Source organism: Megalopta genalis, chromosome 13 (assembly GCF_051020955.1).
Source record: "Megalopta genalis isolate 19385.01 chromosome 13, iyMegGena1_principal, whole genome shotgun sequence".
Lineage (NCBI taxonomy): Eukaryota > Metazoa > Arthropoda > Insecta > Hymenoptera > Halictidae > Megalopta > Megalopta genalis.
In genome coordinates this window covers 8,464,411-8,488,660 of record NC_135025.1, presented here as the reverse complement: position 1 = coordinate 8,488,660, position 24,250 = coordinate 8,464,411, and the positions used below count along the sequence as shown (strand labels likewise).

Genomic DNA, 24,250 nt, shown 5'->3' with positions numbered 1-24,250 from the left:
GTGTATATTTATGTATTTATATTGAATGAGAGTTATAGTATAATATTATATACATAATACCAATCAATGTGAGAATTACATATGATTCACCTGATAGACTACAGTGCAAATGTATTAAGAATTAGATATAACTAGTTTTCATTTTCAAATTATTTTTGGTAATAGTAATTGAATTTCAGATTCATGTATAAAATAGCAATAACATTAAACATTAATTGTTTTCACTATACTATACGCGAAGATTTTATATTTTATCCACCATAATTTTTAGCAATGTACTTTGACATTGTATTATAGTCATATAGTCATATATTCATGTAGCCATGTACTCTGTTAATCAGTAAATATTATTCTAGAAAATATAATATAAGGTGGTCCAAGAAGTTAATTTTAATTTTAATTAATGTATACAACTTGAGCATGTATACAAGCATTCACATTATGAAAAGAAGTTTAAGGACAACATAATACATTATTTTCTTGTAACTTACCAGATTTTTTATCTCGACCAGTAGAAGCTGATCGTACTCTGGTTGTTGGTTTCATTGATCTCTTAGTTGTACTCTGTTGTGATATTCTTGGCACACTAGGTGGTTTTTTAGTAACCTTCTCACTATTACTTGTTCCAACTGGTACATTAAAAGCTATCAAATTTCTAGCTGCCCGACCTTCTTCTTGTATAAGTAATCGTACATCAGCCATTTTTAATGGCCTTCTGTAAAATAGAACAATCCAATTACATTGTTCCCTTAGTGATTTACTCAAAATATAGGATCCTAAACTAAAGGAAGAATAATTTTATCAATAACATACTGACAGCCAGACTTTTTAATAAGTCACTGCCTTGTATAAAATACTGTAAACACAAGCATTTTCAACAAATATTACATTTCATAAAAAAGGAGGGACTAAACTAACAATATCTGTAAGTGAATAAGTAAGTCACGTACGATAATAATATTTTAATATTATTTTAGTAAAGTAATGGTGTAATAGTTTGTTACACTTTTGAGGTTATATGGCTGTCATTACATTATTGAATGTTACAAAATAAAAAATAGCAAACGTGTCCCTAAATAATTAAAATACTAATAATATACCAGAAGCTAGTAAATCATGCTAACAACATTATCAGTAATAATAACTGATAAATTATATGAATAAATTTGTATACATATTCTATGACATCACTCTGAGTTAAAATACACGTACAACATGATGTTGTTCAAACTTACTTTCGCTGTTATAATAATTACAAAGTATCAAACAACGTTTGATTACAAATAGTTTTTAAATAGCATAAACTTCGAACTAACATTTCAGTAGCAATACAAGACATTTTCTGACAAATAACGTCTAAGTGGTCTAAGTTTTGTGGCAATTTGTTGGTTGCACTGACACTGCTGCACTACTGCATTGAAAAGTGTAACCACATTATGCATGTATATACATATGTATTGTACCTAGTACTACGTGCAGAATTGAAACTAAATTAATCATAGTTTTTGGCTCAATTTATATTAGAAGATATTCGATTGTAAATGTATTTATTATCAATATTAAAAATTGATCGTTGTCTAACTCATATGGATATCGTGTGCAAGTTATTTTTAAATTAAAAATTTTCTAAATATATGTAGTTTCAATGATTAATACTTGTGCACAGTGGTTCAACCACTTATACAGATATTGGGTACATATTAAATAAAATACTTATTTTCTTTTATTTACAGATATTTTATTAAGATAAATTAATTGTGTTCAAATAATTAATTACATGTATTTATTACTGAACATTTAAAAATTCCAGGACTTAAGTTTTTATAAATATTGAAAACATTAAATGTTATATTACATTTTTGAAACAACAAAAATACAGCATCAAACTGGTTTACAATTTTTCTATACAGTTTCGTAGAGTATCATTGGTTATATAAACGAGATTTATCTGAAAACTATATTTATAACAAAATTAATCCGATTTTTGCATAAGAATGCTTCCGATCGTAACAGTATATAATTGAATTTTGTTTCGGAGTCAACCAGTCTGTCGTATAACAGCAATAAGGACTGTTCCTTCAAGAAACTGTTAAATTGGTTTACGCAGTGAATTCACGTCCAGCGCCATCAACGCGTGATAAGATGAATCGCGAGAAGCGCTTGCGAGTTGCGAGAACTGTAGACTGTAGCACACATTTACGTGTGGAAATTTAATTAACACTCCTGTGTCTCTTTGGGGTTGCACCATAGATTACAAGCAGTTTTTTCGAGTCGGCTGGGAAGCCGATTATCATAAGACAGTGACGAACTGCGAAAATAGGATTAAAAATCGATTTGGAGGTTTCTAGAAGAAAAGGCCATCAGAGAGGCGGACGATCTGCCAGACTTTGCGGGGTGACGCGGGGAAATTTTCAGATAATCGTACGTATTTTACGGCTACACGTATACCAATCTTATTTTCGACGTTCTTATACAACTGGGATCGCCTGAACAATTTAGTTTTACGTGATACGTGACTTCATGCACGAATTCATTGTTTACGCATATGTATGTAGAAGTCGTCAAGCAGCTTTGGAGGTTGGCAGAGATATCGAAGGAGAAATACTGAATATTATACTTCCATCATTTTTCTATTCGATCTGTTCGATGTCGTTTCGTTCATTACAATAATTCTTGGTAAATTTATTATTTGAAAAATTCGTTTTCTGGTGTATAGCATACGAATTTCTTATTTCAGTAGAGCTTTACAGTAGCGTGACAAACTGTCAATTAACGGTGCTTATATTGCCGGTCCTGTTAAAGACTTGTAGTATGAAAGTTTCGAAAATTTCATAGTGTATACTATGTTTATAAAAATAAAGTAAACCATTTTCTGATAACCTACATATACTTTTGTTGGTCATTTATTAACTTGTGCCTGTATCTATGTGTTTTGTATCATGCCACAAATTACTAAAAGTATCAGGATATTCATATACAGTTGCTGTGAAAAGTATTTCAGTGACCAATTTAAGATAATACCTTGTGTGCATATGTACATATATGTGTATGCATGTATGTGTATATGTACATACATGTATCAGTAATAAATTCTATTGCTTGTAGAATAGATTTAGCGTAAACAAAATTTGATTCCAGTCAATGTTTTGAAAAATAAATATTAACAATACAAATGCACAGATAGTAGTCGTACAGTCTGATAAAAAATGAAAAGCTATGAGAATGAAAAATGAGAAAACTAGGATTATCTTTTGATTTTATAATAACTTCAAGCCTTGTTGGTTAATGTTTGGTGATTATAGCAGCGTCTTCAAGTATCTTGGTATGTTATATAAAAGTCACAGGAAAATAACTCGTATTTTATTTACACTAGAATAAAGATGGTTTTTAAAAAAAAACCAATTTCATCTGAACTCGTGCAACTCCCCAAAATTTATTATTGATGTTAATATATATAGTTTTATTCTAAATTGGTCATTGTATAAATATATACTTTCCACACTAACTGTAAAAATATCAAAATATTAGTATAATTTTTTATATAAAGTAATTAAATAATTTATATAAAGTAATTAATTTGATATAAATAATCTAGACTGTTATGTTATTACTTTGTGATATGCATATGATATATATATGTTTTTGGTACACAAGTGTATAGCACATTCTTTCAGATATCATAGTAATATAAATTTGTAGTATATCCTATTTTAAAAGAGAAACAAACATAATTCATAAACATAAGCTTTATTTTAGTTTGTATTCATTAGTTAAAAAGGAAATTAGAGGAAGCGGAGAAACTTTTTTTTAAGGGTACTCCATCAAACATGGCTGCTCTACCACGGAGGATTATCAAAGAAACACAGAGATTAATGCAAGAACCAGTTCCTGGTATCAGTGCTGTTCCAGATGATACAAATGCTAGGTATTTTCATGTAATAGTAACTGGACCTGAAGATTCGCCATTCGAAGGTGGACTTTTTAAACTTGAGTTGTTCCTACCAGAAGACTATCCAATGTCTGCACCGAAAGTTAGATTTATCACAAAAATTTATCATCCAAATATAGACAGGTATTTAATTATATTCACTTTATATTGCTTGATTTCTATTGCAAAGAAAATGTGTTTTTTGTATGTACTATTGCTTCATTTAGAAAATATCTATGAAATTAAGGGTTAACTCAGTGTGTTCTAACATACTATTTTAAAAACCAACACTAAAATGTGTATTTTCTTGTTAAAAATGTTTGTATTTATTACATAGATTGGGCAGGATTTGTTTGGATATTCTTAAAGAGAAATGGAGTCCTGCTCTTCAAATTAGAACAGTTCTACTATCAATACAAGCACTTTTAAGCGCGCCAAACCCAGACGATCCTTTGGCAAATGATGTTGCTGAACTCTGGAAAGTAAATGAAATTGAAGCAATACGTAATGCCAAAGAGTGGACTCGGAGATATGCTATGGACAACTGATCTCAGATCATCCATGATGCAAAGTGACATTACCCCTATCTTTCCGAGTTTACTGATCACATTACCCGCACCAGCTGCGTACCCTGCACCTATGTCCACAATTTTGCTATAAAAATAATAAAAGTTTTGTAAGAGTAAACAGAATGAAACTGTATTTTCTATATTGCGGGGAATACAAAGATGTTGTTTAGATTTCTTCACTGGTTCATCAGACAGATTTGTACAGAATCTTCTAACAATAAAATACATCAATTGTGAGAAGATTTCTACTTCTGCAAAAAGGTATAATTTTAATGGATAATTAGTTCTTACTCAAAATTATTCGTTTATACTAAAAGTAAGTAAATGTAGGATCTTGAGTGACCCACCTTTATCATTTTTAATTATAAAATGGCTTGTGCAGTCAGTAATTTATAAACCTGATTTTGGTACCTCTAATGTACCCTTCGAGCAAAACAAGAGTACTAGGTCCATAATTGGGTTATACAGATATTAAATTTTCTGTATGTGATTATGTCTACTAACTAATTGTCTGATAATCTTGACTTATTTATCGTTGTCGTGATTAAACAGTATCACATAAAACATACTACAATAATTGAATTAGATTATGAACGTAATGTTTATTTATAATTATACATTTTAAATGTCATGTGATCAAACATATTCAAATATGTTGAATGTGTGAAGTTTCATTCTCAAAATGTATAGCTCTTTTAATAACATTTACATATTGAAGTACTTTATTTATTAGCATACTACAAGATAAAATTGGTCCCATGTTTCCAGTAACAATTAATTATCTTGATGATAATGAGATAATTTTTCCCACATTATGTTAATTAACATTTTATTGTATAAATATAAACTATTAAGCGAGAATCTGCATCTTTTATTTACATTTTTTTTAAATAAATCAAAATTAATATAGATACCAAAAAGTGTGCCGAAAACATAGATAATTGTTTCCGAAGAACAATTTTCTTAGTATTTGTATTATATATATATATATATGAATATATAGTTTACAGCAGTGATGAGCAACCTTTTACCTGCAGTGGGCCACAATTGACCGATCGCCAATTGTTTTAGAACGGGAGCGTCGCATTGGTGGGCCGCTGGTAAACAGTGGATGGGCCACATGCGGCCCGCAGACCATGGGTTGCTCATCACTGGTTTACAGCATTCCCAAACATGTACTTATATGGCTTTAAAACAGGAAGGTAAACAAGGAAAGGATATATTATGTATTTTAAAATATCATATAATTCATAAAAGTATTGCTTGCTGAATTCAAATATTTTTTGTCACTGCTAATTTACTCATACTTGAAAAGAAGAATTAATGGATAAGATGATATAAAATAGACAATACATTCAAAACTCACTTGTACTAGACGTGCTACAGATATTTAATTCGATTATACATAAGTAATTTTCTGTACAATTTGTTTATTTTTTTGGAGAATGTTACTGATAAATAAAATATGAAACTACGGTATATTTTCTGGAATGAAAAAGTATATAAAGCGAATAGTTGCAAAAGATTAATGAATTGAAGTGCCTCATTAAATGGGCATTTGTTGAAACATTTAGTTGATAATAAAGAAGTTGCTGTGTAAAAATTAGAAGAATTTTATATTTTACTTTCATTCATTTATACACATATCAATACAATATCTTTTTTTATTAGAACTCTATAACTCCACCTTTATATCTTTACATTTTTCATTACTATTAATGAATCTTTTAGTTTTAAATATTTATAATTTATATACTATGATGATTATCATTAGATATTTAATTTTGTCAATAATTAATACTTCCATGGAAACAGTGAGGAAGCTTATTAGTAAATTTGTAAAGAGTTTCCATTTTTAATATAAAAGCTTCTTGTTCTGGTATGAATAACTAAATTCAATATTATAAAAATTTATCGAGATTAGCTATGGAACGAGAACTATAAGTAACTGTAGATAATTTGCTGTAATAAAGATGTTATTATAAATGTGTTACAGAATAATATTAAATCTCCAATGTATTTACTGTCTATTATTAAACAAGCAAGCGGAAACTGTTGTCAATTTAGAAACAGAAATACATAGAAAATTAAACTTCCATTTATTTCTGAAGATAAATGATTCAATTAAAAAATTGTTAAAATTTTTTATGAAGCCTCAAGTATGTTAAAAACCTTCTTAATACCAGAATATAATTTTCTGATTTAACCTGGATCCCATTGATATCATCGACACATATTTTTCCGACACTGTTTTCATCAACTCCAAATTTGCTTGACAACAATTTTAGCCAATGACAGGCTAAAAGATAACTTATTTAACTTAAAAGACAACATATTTGTTAGAATTGATTTTACATCTTTTTCCTTTTACATATAAAGAATGGTAGAATAGATTGATGATAACGGAAAAAATGCAATTATTGATCATTTTGAGCAGAAAATATATTACTTGTGCATCTATCATTAATATACAAACCGATATAAACAAAAATAGTAAAATGTATTATTTTGAGAATACAGGAAAAACGATATATTAATAAATATAACAGAAATATTAACATATTTATATTAATACAATAAAAATATTAACTCGTATAAGTAAATATAACACAAATGTTAATTATTCATATGTAATATGTTGTCGGTCAATGTCATTGTCTAAAAACCGATGTCGGACAAATCTGGAGTTGATGAAATGTTGTCGGTGAAAACAGTGTCGGAGAAATCTGTGTCGATGATTTCAGTGGGATACGTTTGCATTTAATCTAGCATAGTCTTTTTCTATTATTTATTTTAATATATAATCACTTAAATAAATAATGCTACAATATTCCAATTTTCGGAGTATTTTGAATAAAAATGCTAATTTCTTTATTTTTGACAAGACACATGACATATTTTTATTATAATTTTACTCATTGTAAGTACTTTTGCATAAGAAATGTTCAGTGGTATAATCATTTATATACATAAATTAAAGACTATATTCTGTATATTTCTAGTTTCGAAATCAAAATTATTTAATGAGAATCACGTAACGTAATTGTCGTATTCTAAGTTTAGTACTTTAGCATTCGTACGTACATTGAACGAGAATTTATTTTCATGATTCGTTCGAAGTTTTATAAAATCTCTTATAGAGTATAATTTTATGTATAGAAATTTTATGAAACATCTCTTAATTATCTCCTATTGGTCAAAGTCTTCTGAAACACTATCTTTTAAAGTATAATTTTATTTATCGAAATTTTATGAAATAGTATCTTTTACAGTATGGTTTTATTTACCTTCTTAACTTAACAAATCACGTGTTCTTCATCAATATTTGTGGTTTTTTCGAAATTTTACAAAATGTAATTTCATCTTTGAACTTAGCAAATGAATAGACGAAGTTAATAATAAATAATTCGATAATTTTTCACTAAATAGCTTAAGATAATCATTAGGGTACAATTCAAATCGTCACTTAAAAGTTAAATAAAGCTCTTCTGTATACAATCGTTCTTTGATTAAAAATAACTCTAATGGTCACCTAAATTGAGACGACACTAATTTGGCAAAGATCTTCGTCCACTAAATTGCTGAGATAATTCAAGTTCAAATTGTTATTAAAATTATCATGGAATGAAATTGTAGCTGAATATACGGATGGTTCAATTTTACTCAAACAAATATACGCAAAGAGGAACAATGTAAAAGTTCCCTATTTCAAATTCAAACATTTTGAAGAACAATGTTTTAAAATCTAAAAATGATTTTACTCATTTATACGAAAAAATAAGTGAAAAATGTAATTGTACATAATATAAAGCTTCATTAACGAAATTGATATTGGAAAGGTTGTTACAATTTAATTACTGCAAGATTTCAATTATTTTTCATTTAAATTCGTAACTTCCGGATCATGTTATTATTTCAGATATTCTACAGTATAAAATGTTTTCATATAATATTTCAATGCGATACGAAGCGAAACATTATGTGTGTGTTTAATAAGTAGAAACGGTAAGTCGTGTACAGACACAATTACTGATTCCACATACACATTTTTATTTGAAATCTATCGTTTTAGATAAAACTATTGCAAGTGCGATCTATTTCTCTATATTCTAATAATTCATAGTTTTCTTGTCAATGCCTATGAAAATTATAATTTAATTATACAGTTATAATTTAATTAATTAATTACCCGAATTCTGTTGAGATTTTAGATGGAATGTACTAGACAATGTCTACAAAAATTTTTGTAAAAATTGTAATTGCTTGGAATGACAAAAACAACATAAAATGTATTCAATCAATACCAGTTTTTGGTAAAATTTGTGTAGACATTGCCTCCTAAACTAGTCCCTCCAATATTTTCACAATATTCAAGTCATTTGGTGGAATTTAGAAAAAGTTATTCTATCTTAAAAGGTGTCCGAATATTTATAAGTGACTGTAAATGAGAATAATAAATTTTGTTTGCTGTTCATAGATACAACGAAAGACTGATTATGCTGTTATCAGTACCTAAAAATAACAACAATAGTTACGTATTCCAGTTAACGTCCTTCATTCTGCGCATGTATGTATGCGTTCTCGCGAATCCCCATTAATTCACGTGTGTGAAGGGCGTATGCAATACACGCCCAATAAATTTCGCTGAGCGTAACACATGTAGAGGTTTCGCTATCGCTTTTCCGTCACGCGATACTTATGCTCTTCTTTTTTATTACACCGCTTCTCCTTCGTTTTGTTAATTGTGGCGCATTTTTAATGTTTCATTTATTTTTAATTGTTTTCGTGTTTTCGCATTTGTGCGATCGTATGGAAAACATGAAGAATTACAGACGAAAGTGAAATGGAAAGAATCGCTTCAAAATGGTCAGCGTGAAACCACTTAGTTTCACTGCGTTTCTTCTTTCAAAGGATATCGACTCATTGACAGCGACTATATCAACACGGATGGATGTCACGTTGTTACATCGATCAAAGCAGTCTAGTTTTCGAAAAACCAACAGCAACAGACTCTCCCATTTGAATACGCATTTTGTAACAATAATCTCTCTCTCTCTCTCTCTCTCTCTCTCTCTCTCTCTCTCTCTCTTCTTTTTGTGCTGTTACGATGCGTTGTTCGTGACTCAAACTTTTGTTTTCACATTTCACATAGTTTATTGGAACAATGTTCAAATATTAAGTGACTAACTTAACTGTAACTGATACTTAACTGTATCTAGCTATTAATGTGCCATTAGTTGCTGGAAAACTTAATAAATTAATATTAAACGACCAATGGTATTAAGAGATTCTGCATAAATAGTAACGTCATTCGTTCGAAGCTGTAGCAACGTTCCAGTATTGATATTCGATGTTACGTGCTGCCTTCTATTTATAGAATGTCAATTGAAAAGGCCTAGCCGGATAAGATAGTCAAATTAGCAGTTTTTCAACGTATATTACATCGTTCGATAGGTGGCCAAGAAAAATCCCTTTGTGCAAAATGTCAAATATGTACCTTGCCCGGGAGGGTAGTTACAGGATAAATTAGATCGCGAGCTTTTCGGCTCATTTACCCCTTTCGGTGGCTACTTAAAATTTTGGAAGAAATGTGGCAAATTTTGAATTACAAATCGCATGTAAGAAAATTCTTTCAGATTTTCGATTGCGAGCTATGGTTACAAAAAATAAAAAATTCCTTTAAAAAGATACAATTGCCCAGTCAAACGACGTATAAATTTTCATACAGAGTTTTACTTGCGGTAAATACTAATTAAAATGGTACTTTTGCGCACTCGTTACCGACACACAATTTTATTCAACGTATCCTACGAAGGAACGACAATTTCGGAAGTGTAAAAATTCAGATTTCTTAAGCGTATTTATTTTCCCATGTATCAAAACGTATTAAGTGAATTCGTTGTTTAAAAAAATACTTTGATGGAATTTTCATACAAAAATGAAATGCATTTTCCTTTTAACGAAGGCAAAATTGATTCAATTATACCGAGTAACCTAGTGTTCGTGATAAAAGCATGAGGGGGATGGTTCTACATAGAAAAGTTAGTTAAAAGATTATTATAACATTTTTTCACGTGAAGTTTCACTTCGCGAATGGTGTGTTTTAATATTCGTAGAGTACGCGTGCTTCCATATATTCACAAAGTAGAAATGGTCTGTTATGAACAAATATCGTTAGCTGTTACCGACTTTATAGCATACTTACCTCACAAAATTTTAAGCTTGTATTTCTTGCAAAAGCGAAGCTTTCTAGAAACAAATTTTATTTCAGACTTTCGGCTCATTCTTTCGACCAGTTTTTCCTCATTTTTGATTCATCATGGATGAATAAAAAAAAAATGAAAAAGAACACCCTGTATACTCGCATTTTTCGCATAATTTCGGAATTTTTATACACGGTGACCCTGATTAATATTCAGATGTTTGTTGATGGTAACAGTAAGTTAAAAAATAAGTTTAAAAAGTAACTCTTTTCAAATTCAATCGGACGACTTCAGTTTTCTTCAGAAATTAGTAGTTTTAATTTATTAATTAGATAACGTGTCTGAATATTAATTACTGTAGATATTCAGCCTGTACAAAATGAATGTATTAAACGTATGAAGCAATAATAATTTACAAATGGTATCATAAAAAGAAAACAAAATTTCGTAAACCACTTCCCACGCACTCACGCGTTTACGATACTCTCTGCACACGTGACAAACGCATCCATTTCCGTTCGCGTTGTATTCTTGTTTTTACGAAAGCTAAAAAACCTGCTGCCCCAGTAAACTCGTTTTTGTCCTCTTTTTTTTTGCTGTTGTGAACGAAAATAACTGTAATTATTCAAACGCTTTTAACTTGTCCAAAAAGTGTTTAATAAAGATAACTTTAACTACAGATAGAGAGTTGTGTTGTGAAAATCATCCATTTGCAACAGAAATGAAACATCGAATAACTGTATTTTAATGTATTTATAACACGTTTGCATATGCTAAGTATAATAAAATGAACGTGTCAATGTAATTTTTTAAATTTATCATACACTGCATTGATTATATTAAAATCTGCTTATGCGAAATTATTTCGAAGTAAACTGAGAATCGCATAAACATTTGCAGTTTACTATAAAAAAAGTGTGGAAGGAAATGTATGTATAAGCTGTGAATAATTATAGAATTTGTTGGGAGGAACAAGATATTTTTATCGTTGTCATTTCAAGGTTCCTTAAAGGTCAACTTGCTTTTTCAGCGCGTTAACTGTGGCAGTTCCTTTTTCGGACTTTCGTATTCAGCGACGCCGATAAAATTAGGTCAGGTATAAAATTTTCATATTCACTGTTAGAGTACATACCTGAACTCGATATAGTCATTGCTCAGTATTCACGTGTGTTTATTCGGGCGTGTGGACGAAAACGCGGATAATCGGAGAAACGAATAATTAAGTACAGTAATCAACAAACTCAAGATTACCTAGAAAAACTCTTCGATTTCGAATAAGTTGTTCCAATCGAAAAGAACATCATTTTTTCATTGTTTTCGTTAATGATGCTTTATATTATGTACAATAATATTTCTCACTTATTTTGTGGAAATAAGTGAAAATAATGTGCGTCGACGAACAAATTGGCATTGTTAATGAAAATTTTCACGAAACAGCATCGCTGTAGAAATAACTGAAAACAATGTTATAGGATATATTTCGATCAAAAATATCAGAGCCTGTGAAGAGCCCTCGGACTCAGATCAATTATACGTATGTTACACGGAGCTGTCGAAAACAAGTTAAAATAATGATTCGTGTAAGCTGATGCGGATGCGATTCAATACGCAGGAATGTTGAACAGGTTGGATACATCGAGAATGCACAAATGCAGTAACGAGTGTTGTTAATGACCCAAATTTGTATGTGACGATAAATAATTCATAGAAAACAAAAAATCTATAGAATATTTTATAGATTGTCACTGCAAAACGTAATGAATAGTTGATCTACATACATTAAAGTAAAAGCTTACAGAAGATGGAAATGAATAGAACAAAGTTCATCGGAAATTAAACGTTAATAAAATGAAAGGAAATCAAGAGAAAGTAGATATCGTCAATTTATTGTTAATCTTCTAATAGTAAAATATTTACGACTATAAGTACGTCCACATGAAATATTTTCCCTTATTTTTACTGGTAAAATGCAACGATTCTATTTTATGTTGAATTTTATATCTAGTAATGCAACTACATTTATTTTATTGTAATAAAATCTAGTATACTGCCTGCATTTCGTCGAGTGAAGTTGCAGATTGCCTTCCTTATGCTCATGGGATTGTAGATCTCTGCTTCGACTGTTCTGGCACGCGTCCGATTTCGCTTATCACATTAATATTGGTTAACTGACGCGGAAGTAATGGTGCCAGAGGCTAGGCATTACATTCGCACTGTAGAACTCCGGTTGTTCCATGGGGTCTGTAAGGGTAGTTGTCGTTCTTATGTGTTCAATCGTCAACTTTCTATAAACTCTATAATAACAAATTTATGATGATAACTTTATTTCCATTCATACTTTTGCATTAATGTTTCTGATGCTTCTACCAGTTGCATCTTAAATTTAAATACAACTATGCAGGATGGTGCACCCAAATATGTCATCCAATAGCGATGTTACAAAAAATGTCTTATATGAAATTTGACTGGCACCAAAAGTTAATTTGCATATAAGTGCATATTTTTGTATTGCATCGTCCAGCTTGCTTTGAAATGAAATCTATCTTCTTATAAACTGTTCATAAACTTCGTAGTAGTTTTATGCAACAAAGAGAACATAATTACATTAATGAAAATGTTGTTGCAAAATTTGATCTGCCCAAAGCAGCACATAACTTTTAATCGAACTTTGAACTCTTGATAAGCAGTCCAGAAAATCCAGTGGAATTTCTTGAATTCATTGGAGCAATAAAACTATATTTATTTCAAATGCAATTTTCACGTAATTTTTAACATTTAACTTGATCATAAAAATTGATTCGAATGTGTGAAACTATCAAGTGTGTAAAGATTTGAACGTTCCTAGTGCACGTCGCGTGGCACAGCTGCTATTCTTTTTACTGATTCATGTTGTACTTACTCTGGCTGTTACAATTACGAGGCATGCGGGTACAATATGAACGCTTCATTCGCCTATTAACCTTTACCTTCACCTATGTACCTATTAACCTTTTACATCGAAGTGAAGTCTCTACGATGTCACTGAAGGTTTCAATATTATAATGCAAAACAATTTTCACGCGAATAAAACTGTTCGTATTTTTGCTGAATAAACTGCGAATCTTTAAGCAATACAAAAATTGCGACAGAATTCAATTAAAATAGAGGTTTATTTCTTATCTGTGTTTTCGAATTCCGTAGCATAATGTTTAGACTGCGGATTTTATGCATTTATAAAACAAAAAAAAATGGTTAAGTGAAATTTGACGCAATGAGAATATTAAAAGAATTTAAGGACATCTATGTATTACTTTAAACACACTGAAATTATTTAAAGAAGAAATAAACTCCCATTTGGCCGATGTTCGTTGCAATTGACGAAGATAATTTTTATTTTGCATAAAGATCCGCAGTCTAGTAATGATCTTCTTGTAGTGATGCCAACAATGACCGCGTCGAATGATTACGTCAGGAGGTTTACCAAAGATCCTTCGATAGATCCGATGCAGGAATCTCGAACACGTTGGTCCCGGCTGCCATGGAACGAAGTTCTGCCCCAGGCTAGAATTGGGAGTATCTCTAGACACACCAACTTTTGCAATCTCGGCCTCTGAAAATGCATAACATGCTTGCGATTGCGACGCGTGAAAGCATCAGCGAACGTATTCGACAACATATCGATTCAAAGAATTCGAAATTCTTATCCTTATTCACGTTCTTTGCATTTGCGTGTGCAAACCGTAATATTCAAACTGCGGATCTTTATGCTAATCGCCATTTTCATTAATAAACTGCGAATTTTCGTGTAAACATAAAAGTTGTCTGCGTCCTATAATTCTTTTCTTACATGCTTCGCTACATTATTTCACAATTTTTTTTGATTTTAGTTCCCTCCATGTTAACATTTTATTATTTCAAATTTTCAACTATGCAAAGAGTATGTGAAACTTTCGAGAGAAATATCAACGGACGTAATTTTAATTGCCGGGAGTACGTGCGCTGATTTATTTTACATCGTGTAAACGAATTGGCTCTGTTCTCATTGTTTTCGTATCCGACAATTCAATCCCCGAAGTTATTTCTGTTATTTCTGAATTAATCCGACTCGCGACGAACGTTTGCGATGATACTGACAATAGTAATTATGGTAATTATTAAATTGTTAATTTCTATTTTGGAAGTATGCCAACTTTGAATATGCTGTATACTATACAAGATGATTGTAAACTATTCAAGATGGTGTATAAAATTCCTAATCTCCTTGAAAATTTACATCGACTCTCAAAGAGATCCCACGTGTAACAGTTCCAAGAAATTCAAACTAGCATCGAAGGTCGCCCGAACTCTGATTTCCTCTACTTAGCATGGATTATACTCTATAATCAATGTCTCAAGTTCGACAATAATGGTACTAGAATTAATGGGCTTCCTTTGATTAAGATCCTTTAGTAGGATCCTTCCATGCTGCTTCTGTTTACTCATAGGCAGCAGGTCTTTATGTGACAACGTGTACAGCATTAGAGGTTTCCTGAACCGTAAAGACTATCGATTGTAGCGAGTGGTACACAGCTTTGAAGTGTTAATTGGAATGAGAAATCAGTACAATATGGAAGTTTATAAAATACTGTATAGTGTTTAGATCGTGGCATTATTTATATCGTGTTCGATCGAAAGGGTCATGTATCTTGGAAAAACGATGAATAAGCTACGCACAGGTATCTGCTATTCGAAAATTGATATACTCATTACTTAATTTTAATTTTCCCGATGACCACCACAAACAAAATCTTTATACAATTTTTAATGACGTGAAAACTTATAACGGTGAATAATGACAAAACTTTCCGGCCAACTTATTAAGTTCGCTTGGAAGTCTCTGCGTTCTCTGACGATAGCAGTTCTACTGTTTAGTTTTAGTATTCCTGAGTAAACTCTAAGATTCTTATACGAAACTTATTTTATAATAAGTAGATAATAATTGCAGACCATGTTGAACCGACTCTTGTATTAGTATGCATTTTTAAAACAGCTCTGTTAAAAACAATCATACCACTCAGATTACATTATTTCATAGCTAAAAAATGTCGTTTTTTCGTGTATTTTATATTGCAAGTGAGTACAATCCTAATGCGCATGAAATTACGGAAAAATCAATGAAATCAACAAATAACAAAAGAATATCAAATTAATCGTTTTATACCATCTTTGCTTTCAAACATTCGAAACATCTCAAAATTTACAAATATATCTCAGAATTTTTATTTAGAATTACTTCTTTTTCCTATTGAGGATATTGATGAAATATTGCTTGCAAATTAAAGTCGAGGGTAAGAAACAAAGTATAGCGAAATATTAAACCTTAAAGTTGTACTAAAAAATACTCACGAATTTTTTATCAATATCCAAAGCATAATTGCTGGTATTTCGTTAAAAAGGGAGTATGATTTCTACGAATTTATTTCATCGATTTTCAAGATAAAGAGAATTCTATTCTTTTTAGAATAGAATTTTTATATTCGACTGATTTCCTTTTCTCACGTTTTTAATATGCATTCATTGCTGTACGATATACATATATGCATAGCACACAGAGGTTATGTCAGGGTTATTCAGCAGACTAATTAAAACGTATGCCGACGAAAATGCAAAGGTCATAGTTGGTATGTTCTGAACCGTGATCAAGAGGTGAATTTCCAGAAATTCTGGGAGTGTATTTACGAAACGGAAACAAAACGTAATCCTTCTCGTCCCGCCAGCTTTAAAAATCACCATATCGACACTGCAGAATAAATTAGCCAACAAAACCGTAGCAATGCCGATGCGAAGCAAAAGCGCGCATCATAACTCGCACGACCGTGCAGCAAGACATTTAAAATTTTCATTTAAACGGAATTAATACAATTTCCAAACAAATAATATCGTTACCCAATTACTTCGTTACACGTTGCAACCATTTCAATTCATTCAAAGACCGCGATTTACACGTGTATTTTCTTTTAACAATTTAATAACGATGCAATCGTACAGTGTCGGACAAAGGAATAACACACTTTAAAATTCACGTAATTTTTGTTTATTTAACATTACAACCAAGATGTTTTTTTTTTTTACAAAAGACTGCTATATACATACGCAAATGAAGTGGTATTGAATTCCGCCAGTCTGAACAATTTTATTTGAAAAAGAAAGAATTTTTATCGAAATATAGTGCAATAAAATGATAGAATATTTAAATGTCTTCGCTCTTTTGAATTTTAATAATAATAAAATTTTAATGAATGCATAAAATCCGCAGTCTAGTTATCACGTTGCAGTAATTAAGACTTCTATAAATTTTTGTACACTTTTGCATGTAAAAATATAGCTGTTAATAAGCACAATGTTAACGGAACTTTAAGTAAGATGAGCAAAAAGGACAAATTTTTAAAGGAACATTATTTGCAAAACCGTGCATTTGATCTATAAAATGGTGAATTTGAAAATGGGGAAAAATGTGAATTCCGTTTTATGGAAAAATCTGGATCAGTTGTATTCAATTTCAATGTACGTATCACCGTATCGAAGTATATGTAAATAGCATCGAGGATACGATGTATGTATTCCGAGCAGGTTTTTCATGTAACGATACACATTTTTCAGCGATTGCGATACGTCGTTGTGCGCGAGTGACTGGAAACATGACACCGTCTTCAAGGTAAACGAAGTATGAAGCTAAAACATTCGAATAACACGCGTTAACCTCGACAGATTTTACGAAACGATATATTTACAACGGCATACTACACATGAAAATAACTTAATCAATAGACTCCCCGTTCGCGTATATTTGTTTACTTATAACACAAGCCGAAATATTTTTAGATAGCGCTGCGTGACCATCGACGAGAAATGGATATTACACGAAAACAACACCGCGAAATAGAAAAACAAAATATTGCAATATCTGAAAAAATGATATATCTATGCTGTTCCGAGAAGCGATGGTTCGCAATTCCTTCGGACACGATCCAATAAAATACGTCGATCAACACTAGGTTTACGGAATACAATATTGAATTTGATTTGGCGAAAGGTAGATGTGATCTGTGAAAGTGTGAATTTAATTTTACATTGATTTTAAATTCACATTTTGTAAGGTTATTATTCGAAAATAACGAAAAAATGCGTAATGTATATGTACACTGATTTTGTACATTTATCGCATTATGAAGGCTGCTAACTTATTTGCATCGTTTTCACGAGCACGTTTACATAATCCAAGCCTGTAATTCCCACCTCTCGTAATCGCCGGTACCCATTGTAGTTAACTCTCTTTACATCTACCTTTTTTTATCGTATTTCTTATTTACTACTTAATTGTAAATCTTATTTCTAACTTAACACATAACACTCACCATCAAATGCTTTTCAACATTTTTCATTTTTAACATACACTCATTTTCCATCGTTCTACCAATGATAATGTTCACTAACACGATCGTACATTTTCTGTCAGTGTTAAATATGCTCTTTACATAATTAAAGCCATAGTAAAACAAAAGAGACGTTGATTTGTTGAATATATTATGTATGCAATACCATTTTGTCTTCCAATGCGTAAAATTTTAGGTCGAGGTTGCTGCAGATACACGATACTCGTACAAAATGTGATAAAATATTTCATTTCCCGTTACCCATTTCAACAATTTTTAGCTTGCCTGACTTACCCCTATTTCTCACTTATTCTCCTCTCTATCGTATCCAAATTATTCATCCCCCCTTTTTCCGCTCGTCAGTGCTTCTTCCGACATTGTCTATGAATACCTTCGCTTCACATCCCCTAATCGGGTCATTTTCCTGAATATTGTATCACATTTTCTCTCTTTTATTCAATTATTCCTCTCTGATTTCACTTAGCCTTGACCCTTTTTTTATCCCGTCTCTATTCCTCCGGTACAAATCCTCTTTGCTCGTGTAACTTTTTCTTCCGTCTTTTCGTCCTCTGTTCTTGTATTCACCCTTAATATCCGTCTTTTCGTCTTTATCATGTACTCCGGAATTTACTTCTGCAACCATCCAATTAACAGATTGTCCTTTCATTCTCTTCACGACTTTCCGTCTTTCCCCAATTCCGAATCTTCAAATCGTCTTCAAATCTTCGAATCGTTCGTTCCAGTACAATTATCACTATCAACATCACTACCAATACCAATAATTACCATTACCACTACCACCATCACTGTTACTACTACTATTAATACTACTACTGCTACTACTAGTGCTTCTGCTGCTTGCTATCACGTAATTGGTGGGATACTTTTGCCGTACTTTAAACGTACTCCTTTCGAACTCGGAAAGCCGCAATAGAGTAATTAAAGACTATCGAGCCGAACGGTCACGCCAGGCTTTTTCCTCCTTCCGTTCGGAAACTCTCGCCCTTCTTATTGACCACTTTCACGCACCACTTCGTTTTCCAATACACACACATCCGTGTACACACCTTGCTTTTCCTCGATACCTCGCTTGGATCTTTTTTATCAACTTACAATAAAGAAGACAGCTTTGATATTTGATAAGTAGCCAATTCTTGGAATTATCCTCTAGTTCATTAGACGTTCGAACTCTTGCGCGTCCATATTTTTATATTAATTCAGTGCCTTCTAACTTGACGAGATTAAATCACTTGAAAATTATTGACTGTGTGGAAGAACATTTCAAGACAAAGTTGAATGGCTTCTGTAGAAGTTTGTTAAATATGCGGGCTATTTTTTTTTGTATAGACGATCCTTTCGCGCAGTAGAACAAAGCTTCGATGTTGTAGAATACTTCCGAATTTTGTTATCGAGATAGTATGTTTGATTTCCAGGAAGCGGGCACAATATTCTGGTTATGGCACGGCTTCAACAACGTTAAGATGTTGAGACGTTGTTGCTCGTTTTTTCGAGATTTGAAGAAAGAATTAACTTTCTCTAGAATTGCCTCCCCGCAGAACTGCCCCAAATGCCCCAAATCTCTGATTACTAATATTGATGTAATAACATAATCTAATGTAAAAAAACATTTCGTCTCACACCATATCCTTGTACGTGAAATGTTCGACCATACGCCAATCATATAATGCATTTTTATCAGGAAATACTTGTACGTTTGAGCGTCATGCACTGGCTTTGAGCACAGATTTATGTACTTTCCGCGTATGAATGAAAACGCGGCCACACAAGTGCCGTAACTGCCCGAACTCCACAATAATACGGTGATTGAATTGCTATTGTTCTGAAATCAAAGCTATGTGCCAAAAACGGCCCACGCTGGTCAATCAGCAAGGTTCTCCATTGATTCGTGACAATACTCGATCGTACACATTGCAATCAGCGACTGGGAAAATTACCAATTCCGAATCTGAACTTTAGTTCTTCCTCCACATTGTTCGCAACTATCGTCGATGGATCGTCGTTGTTATCCAGAATTTTTTGCGCTTTTACTACAAAAAGACTTACCTACGTAGAAATTTGTCGTAACTGTTTTCGCATGTTTAAAAAGATGGGGGTCTTAAATACTAAACGATCCGTACCGCTATTTTAAAGAACCGATCGACTCTTCTCGAAGTTTCAATTGGATTCTTTACCGGCATTCTCTTTAACTTTCTAAAACCATCAGCTTCTCTTCCGTCCACCACGCTTGTCTTACTTTTTTTTCCTTTCGACCTCGAAGAGACCCGCTCATCCCATTTCTCACTGGCTGTGCTTTTGGGAATTGACTTTCGTTTTCCTCTCTTCGTTCTCGCTCTCTTCCATACTTTCTTCTCCGCAATTGATCCGCCTTATTTTCTCTTCGAATCTCTCCGATCTCTTCTTCGTCCCTAGCTTCATTTTCCCGCGCGAGGTCTTTCTATTCCTCTCGTACTCTTCCGTAATCTTTCCTTGACCCTCGCGTCCCTCCATCCAGCTCCTTAATTCCCTCCTTGCCTCTGTAATCTTTTCCCGGGAACCTTTGTCCCTCTCCCTTTTCCTTTTTCCCCGCGTTTGATCCCCTTTAACGCAGCTTCCGCCTATTCATTTGCTTCCACCGCGCTTCCCCCGTTCGTCCGCCTTCCCTCCGTATTTTCATTTCAATTATTTCAATTTATTACATTTGCATCCGGCGCTACAAAGCATACGGCGCTGCTCGGTACAACGCGAAAGACTAATTAATGGATTGCTGCTTTGAAATGCAGAACGAACGAGGTTTGTTTGCGGATCGTGTACGCGGTGTAGCTTCTAAGAATGTCCACCGTTTCTCGTGCATCCCAAATAATCCGCGATGGAACGTTCCGATGAAATGTTAATTGGCTTCGGCTAATTAATTGGTATCGTAAAATTTGATCTTTTAATGGTATTATACGAATTGTTCGTTATAACGCGCGGCGAGGTAGTTGATTTTGTTTATTATTTCCGACTGTTTCATAGATTTATTATATTAACAGGTGTAGCGTTGGTTCGGATGTTCAATTCTAAGGAAATCAAATAATTTTCCATGTTAACGTTTCTCCGATGTTTCCGAATTCATGGCCATACGAAGGTCATCGTGTAGTAGATCATTAAATTCGCCTTTGTTGCGTCTACGATATTATCGATTGAAAAATACGTGGCGCAATGTTCGGGCGATTCTTTTATTTCATTTTCTAGTAAGATCAAGGTTGATTAATTTTTATTTGAAACATCTTCTCGCGAGATTATTGGAAATGCCACCAAAATGGTGGACGTCTTTAGATTGTACTCCTCAAAATAGAATCGTATATATAAATTGTAAATGGTTTACCAAGAAAATATGAAATATGGTTGAGATGATTCTTTATCCGAGAGTGATTTAAACGATGCGCTTGCTTACGATATTCGAACAGGGCAGAGGCTCTCTTCTCTGAAAGTTTATTTATGTAATATCTCCTGATATCAAAACGTTCTATTATCTTTTAATTTCATTTCAGTTCTCTACTAGGCGATAATGTGTCTAAACGATATAATGATTAGATAACGGAACGTTTCGGTACCAGAATATCGTAAAAATAAATATTCAAAAATAGAAACCTCCACTATACACTGATAATTGGAAGATAGAGGGATGTCTTTCAGTTATGAAGTTCCAGCAGATGGTTGAGCACAATAATGAAGAAAATAAAGTTGATTCAATTGTATTGGATAACGTTTTGATGACATTTTATATCTGTATCTACCATATAAGGTGCTGATCCTTTCCATCGTCTTAAAGCTTATAAACAATAATAAAGTACATTGTCGTAAATTGCTCGCATTACATGTAGGAAACAATATAAATTGTATAAAGAATAAGTAAAAACAATATAATATAGTAAGTTTTATATACTATATATAATATAGTATACTATATAGAACTATAATATATATATATATATCTATAATATATGTAAGCATTACTATATATAACTATAGTATATAATATAATATAATATAGTAATATACTCGAGTAAAAACAATATTTGCTCTTCAAATTATAAACGCTGATTTTTGCAAATGCCTTCGCACGATGGAAGAACATCTACTAAATATATTTGTAACGCTTTAAATAAATCGGTTGATTGGTTTATGGGTTATAACGTCAGGCAATTACAAAATTGTCGGTCGGACGTTCAAAATGTTTACATGCTACTATGAACGGCATGATAGGCATTTCAGTGCCTGCAGAGTTCCCAATTTCCTTTGACACTGTGTAGTCGATGCAATAAATACTTCATACCTTCTACATACATGCAAGGCAGCTATAATATGGCCATTTACCTCACTTTTTTAAAACGATTAAAATGATTATTTTTTAGAAGCTTAAGAATTACTCGAATAATCTACAGTTAAAATCCGACAGCATTCGCATTAGTAAAACAAATGATTCAAATCTTCACTATCGAAAAGAGACCAAAACTTCAGTGTTGCAAATGCGTTTTAATAAATAATTTGTTTAACATTAAACATTCACGTTCTTATACGCCAGTTCAGTTTATTTTCCACCAGACATTCTCACCAAGCAAATTCAGAATCCAGCAGGCTTATATCTGGATGAGTCGTAAATAATATCTCTGCCATCGAAAACATGCTGGATAATAATTAAATAACAATTATCTGCATTAAAGCGATTAAGATCGTACAAGGATTAACAGGTTTGATAATAATTTCGATTATATCACAGATTGATGATCACACTGGAAAGCTTCATGAGCCGTCATAAATTTGGAGGAGGGGAACGGAAGTTATTTATGACCTCCCACAATAGATAGCAACGTCACGAATATCTCGTATTAGGTCGTCCGTAAAGTTCACGCCGCTTCCTCGTCTTCGTTATCTATTTTTCCTAATGGAATCTCATCTTGTTTGATGCCGCAGGTCTCCAGTCATTCACATTGAAATATTCAGACACCTTTTGAAACAAGTAACCTTTTCAAAATAAAACCAAACGAATTGAATTATCTTTTAGACGTTACAGAATCGAATTTACTAAACAATGTCTGAACGAATCTTTTGCGAAAATTCTAATTGGGTGGAACTGACAAGATAGATACAAGATGTGATGTTCTTTTCGAACGGAATAACTTTTCCAAAGTTGGACAAAAATGTCTTTTACCTTTTTTATCCGAGAATAGAACGAAATTTTGCTGGAACTTACGTCGAAATCGATCGATGTTGTTACGAGCTGAAAACAATTAATAATTATGAAAATCTGCAGTTTCTTGTGATTAATAGCTGTATAAGAAACCTGGAGATTATTTAAATTATCGTTCTAAACTCATTGAAAAGGGAAAAGCATATCATTTTCTAATTTTTGTATCATTTCATCCAATTACGATTTTTGCACGAATTTGTTTAAACACTGTCTAGCAAACTGGTTCATCTAACATCTAAAAATAAATTCAAATCATGCGGTCCAATTTTGAAAAAGCTATTGAAAAGGTATCGAAATGTTTTCGCGAGCGACTGTAGTCCTCGAAAAACTTTTCAAGTTGCACCCTTTCCACGAGTTCGACGCGACTTTTTATTTTTTGGGGGAAATAGAACTGAAAGAATTCGAGCAAGTATAAAGTGTACTTCAATCGTGCTGCGTCCAACGTGTAAAGACCACTGTGCCAATTCGCCTGTGATGAATTTCACCCTCAGAAACTCACGTATTTAGGTTACCGGAGAAAGATCTAGGGAAATATCTCTGAAAACGACGCAGTCATACAAGAATACGCGTCGAAGAGATTTTTAAAGCTTTTTAAAGAAAACAAGAAAACTTCGGCGAAATTGTCAAAATCGGATTGTTTTAAAACTGAAAATACTTTCAAATTTAACTAAGACGATGATGCCAACCATAAGGCCCGAATAGTAGAGGAATATTTGTTATATAATTGCCACCAAAAGTATTACTAGAAGTATCCATGGGATGACTCAAATCGAAGAACTAGAAGAAAAAACAATAAGTTCAAAAAGTGAATTGCAAACAAGATAAAATGAAGAATAGGATTCTATTTATCCAGAATATCCAAACAAACAAATTTGCAATATGACCAAACGGTTAATTAAACTTACTAAATTATTACTTGTTATTAAACT

General features: G+C 32.2%; 2 protein-coding genes and 2 long non-coding RNA genes across 8 annotated transcripts in view; 1 reads left to right on the top strand and 3 right to left on the bottom strand.

Moving 5' to 3' along the window:
* The window catches only part of ssp3 (short spindle 3), a 66,052-nt gene extending 64,624 nt beyond the window's left edge, over positions 1-1,428 (bottom strand). For 2 of the 4 annotated variants that reach the window (XM_033476803.2, XM_033476806.2), the window contains exons 1-2: positions 1,236-1,428; positions 492-715 (exon numbers count right to left, since the gene is read on the bottom strand). In XM_033476803.2, the coding sequence (XP_033332694.2) occupies positions 492-702 (211 nt within the window). In that variant the 5' untranslated portion in view covers positions 703-715; positions 1,236-1,428. Of the gene's footprint in view, positions 1-491; positions 716-950; positions 1,050-1,100; positions 1,178-1,235 lie in introns of those variants that run through there. The other 2 variants (XM_033476805.2, XM_033476804.2) reach the window with 2 other exon arrangements.
* A 656-nt stretch (positions 1,429-2,084) lies between these two features.
* LOC117224242 (ubiquitin-conjugating enzyme E2 N) lies at positions 2,085-6,516 on the top strand. Of its 2 annotated transcripts, none has more exons than XM_033477031.2 (3): positions 2,085-2,421; positions 3,813-4,072; positions 4,266-6,516. In XM_033477031.2, exons 2-3 carry the CDS (start codon positions 3,828-3,830, stop codon positions 4,474-4,476), a joined length of 456 nt encoding a protein of 151 aa, XP_033332922.1. In that variant the 5' UTR covers positions 2,085-2,421; positions 3,813-3,827; the 3' UTR covers positions 4,477-6,516. The 2 variants fall into 2 exon arrangements, with proteins under 2 accessions (XP_033332922.1, XP_033332923.1); XM_033477032.2 differs by lacking the exon at positions 2,085-2,421 and adding an exon at positions 2,496-2,676.
* A 6,051-nt stretch (positions 6,517-12,567) lies between these two features.
* On the bottom strand, positions 12,568-14,632 carry LOC117224203 (uncharacterized). Its single transcript, XR_004491155.2, has 2 exons — positions 14,161-14,632; positions 12,568-12,941 (listed from the first exon to the last, which is right to left on the bottom strand). It is a non-coding gene; the product is annotated as an uncharacterized LOC117224203 (long non-coding RNA).
* A 2,104-nt stretch (positions 14,633-16,736) lies between these two features.
* On the bottom strand, positions 16,737-18,939 carry LOC117224343 (uncharacterized). Its single transcript, XR_004491198.2, has 2 exons — positions 18,386-18,939; positions 16,737-18,297 (listed from the first exon to the last, which is right to left on the bottom strand). It is a non-coding gene; the product is annotated as an uncharacterized LOC117224343 (long non-coding RNA).
* Between the last annotated feature and the right edge of the window lie 5,311 nt (positions 18,940-24,250).

Excerpts from the sequence above, each read along its gene's own strand:
- LOC117224242 (XM_033477031.2), top strand. The coding sequence starts at position 3,828 with ATGGCTGCTCTACCACGGAGGATTATCAAAGAAACACAGAGATTAATG. Across the intron at positions 4,073-4,265 it reads TATCATCCAAATATAGACAG|ATTGGGCAGGATTTGTTTGG; the intron begins GTATTTAATTAT and ends TTTATTACATAG.